Genomic DNA, 599 nt, shown 5'->3' with positions numbered 1-599 from the left:
GCCGGGATTGGAACTGCGGACGGCCGCGCCGGGCCGGGAGTCGCGCGCGCCAGTGGAAGCCGTGCGCCCGTGACGTCAGGCGCCCGCCGGCCAATGGGGAGGCGCTGCCCTTTGGAGACGAACCATTCGACTCGTGGCGTCGGCATCAAGTCTGAAAGCAGACGCGCAACTTTCGCAGAATCCACCTTAAAATCTCTGCCTTAAACTGCACCAGCCCCCAAAAATCCGAGGGGGGAAGGCAAGGGGGGAGAGCAGAGCCCCCCTCCCCCTCTCCTCTCCCATCCCTCCTCCTGCCTCCTCCCTTTGAGTTAACAAGGCCCCGCTCACTATATCTCTTTATATTAAAAATATATATATTCGAGAAGAGCGAGCGAGAGGGAGAGCCGCCTCCACCCCCTTTTAATTTTTTTTTATTTTTTTATTTTTGCAAGGATCCAAAGAGCTAAAGGTGGCTGCGGAGGGGAGAGCGGCGCGCGCCAAGTGGGGGAGGGTGGAGGAAACCCGGGAGAAGGCTTTCTCCAGCCCCCAAAGTTTTGATGATGACCATGACCACGATGGCTGACGGCTTGGAGGGCCAGGACTCGTCCAAATCCGCCTTC

At 58.3% G+C, this 599-nt stretch overlaps 1 protein-coding gene across 1 annotated transcript in view; it reads left to right on the top strand.

Annotated features, from left to right (window-relative positions):
• The first annotated feature begins 126 nt into the window (after positions 1-126).
• Positions 127-599, top strand: part of DLX6 (distal-less homeobox 6) — a 5,028-nt gene continuing 4,555 nt past the window's right edge. Inside the window, exon 1 of the mRNA XM_021716176.1 lies at positions 127-593. Within this exon, the coding sequence (XP_021571851.1) occupies positions 537-593 (57 nt within the window). The 5' untranslated portion in view covers positions 127-536. The remainder of the gene's footprint in view (positions 594-599) is intronic.

Source organism: Carlito syrichta, unplaced genomic scaffold (assembly GCF_000164805.1).
Source record: "Carlito syrichta isolate Samal-C Ts95f unplaced genomic scaffold, Tarsius_syrichta-2.0.1 Scaffold308240, whole genome shotgun sequence".
Lineage (NCBI taxonomy): Eukaryota > Metazoa > Chordata > Mammalia > Primates > Tarsiidae > Carlito > Carlito syrichta.
The sequence above is the reverse complement of the archived record's forward strand: the minus strand, read 5'-3'. Positions and strand labels throughout refer to the sequence as shown.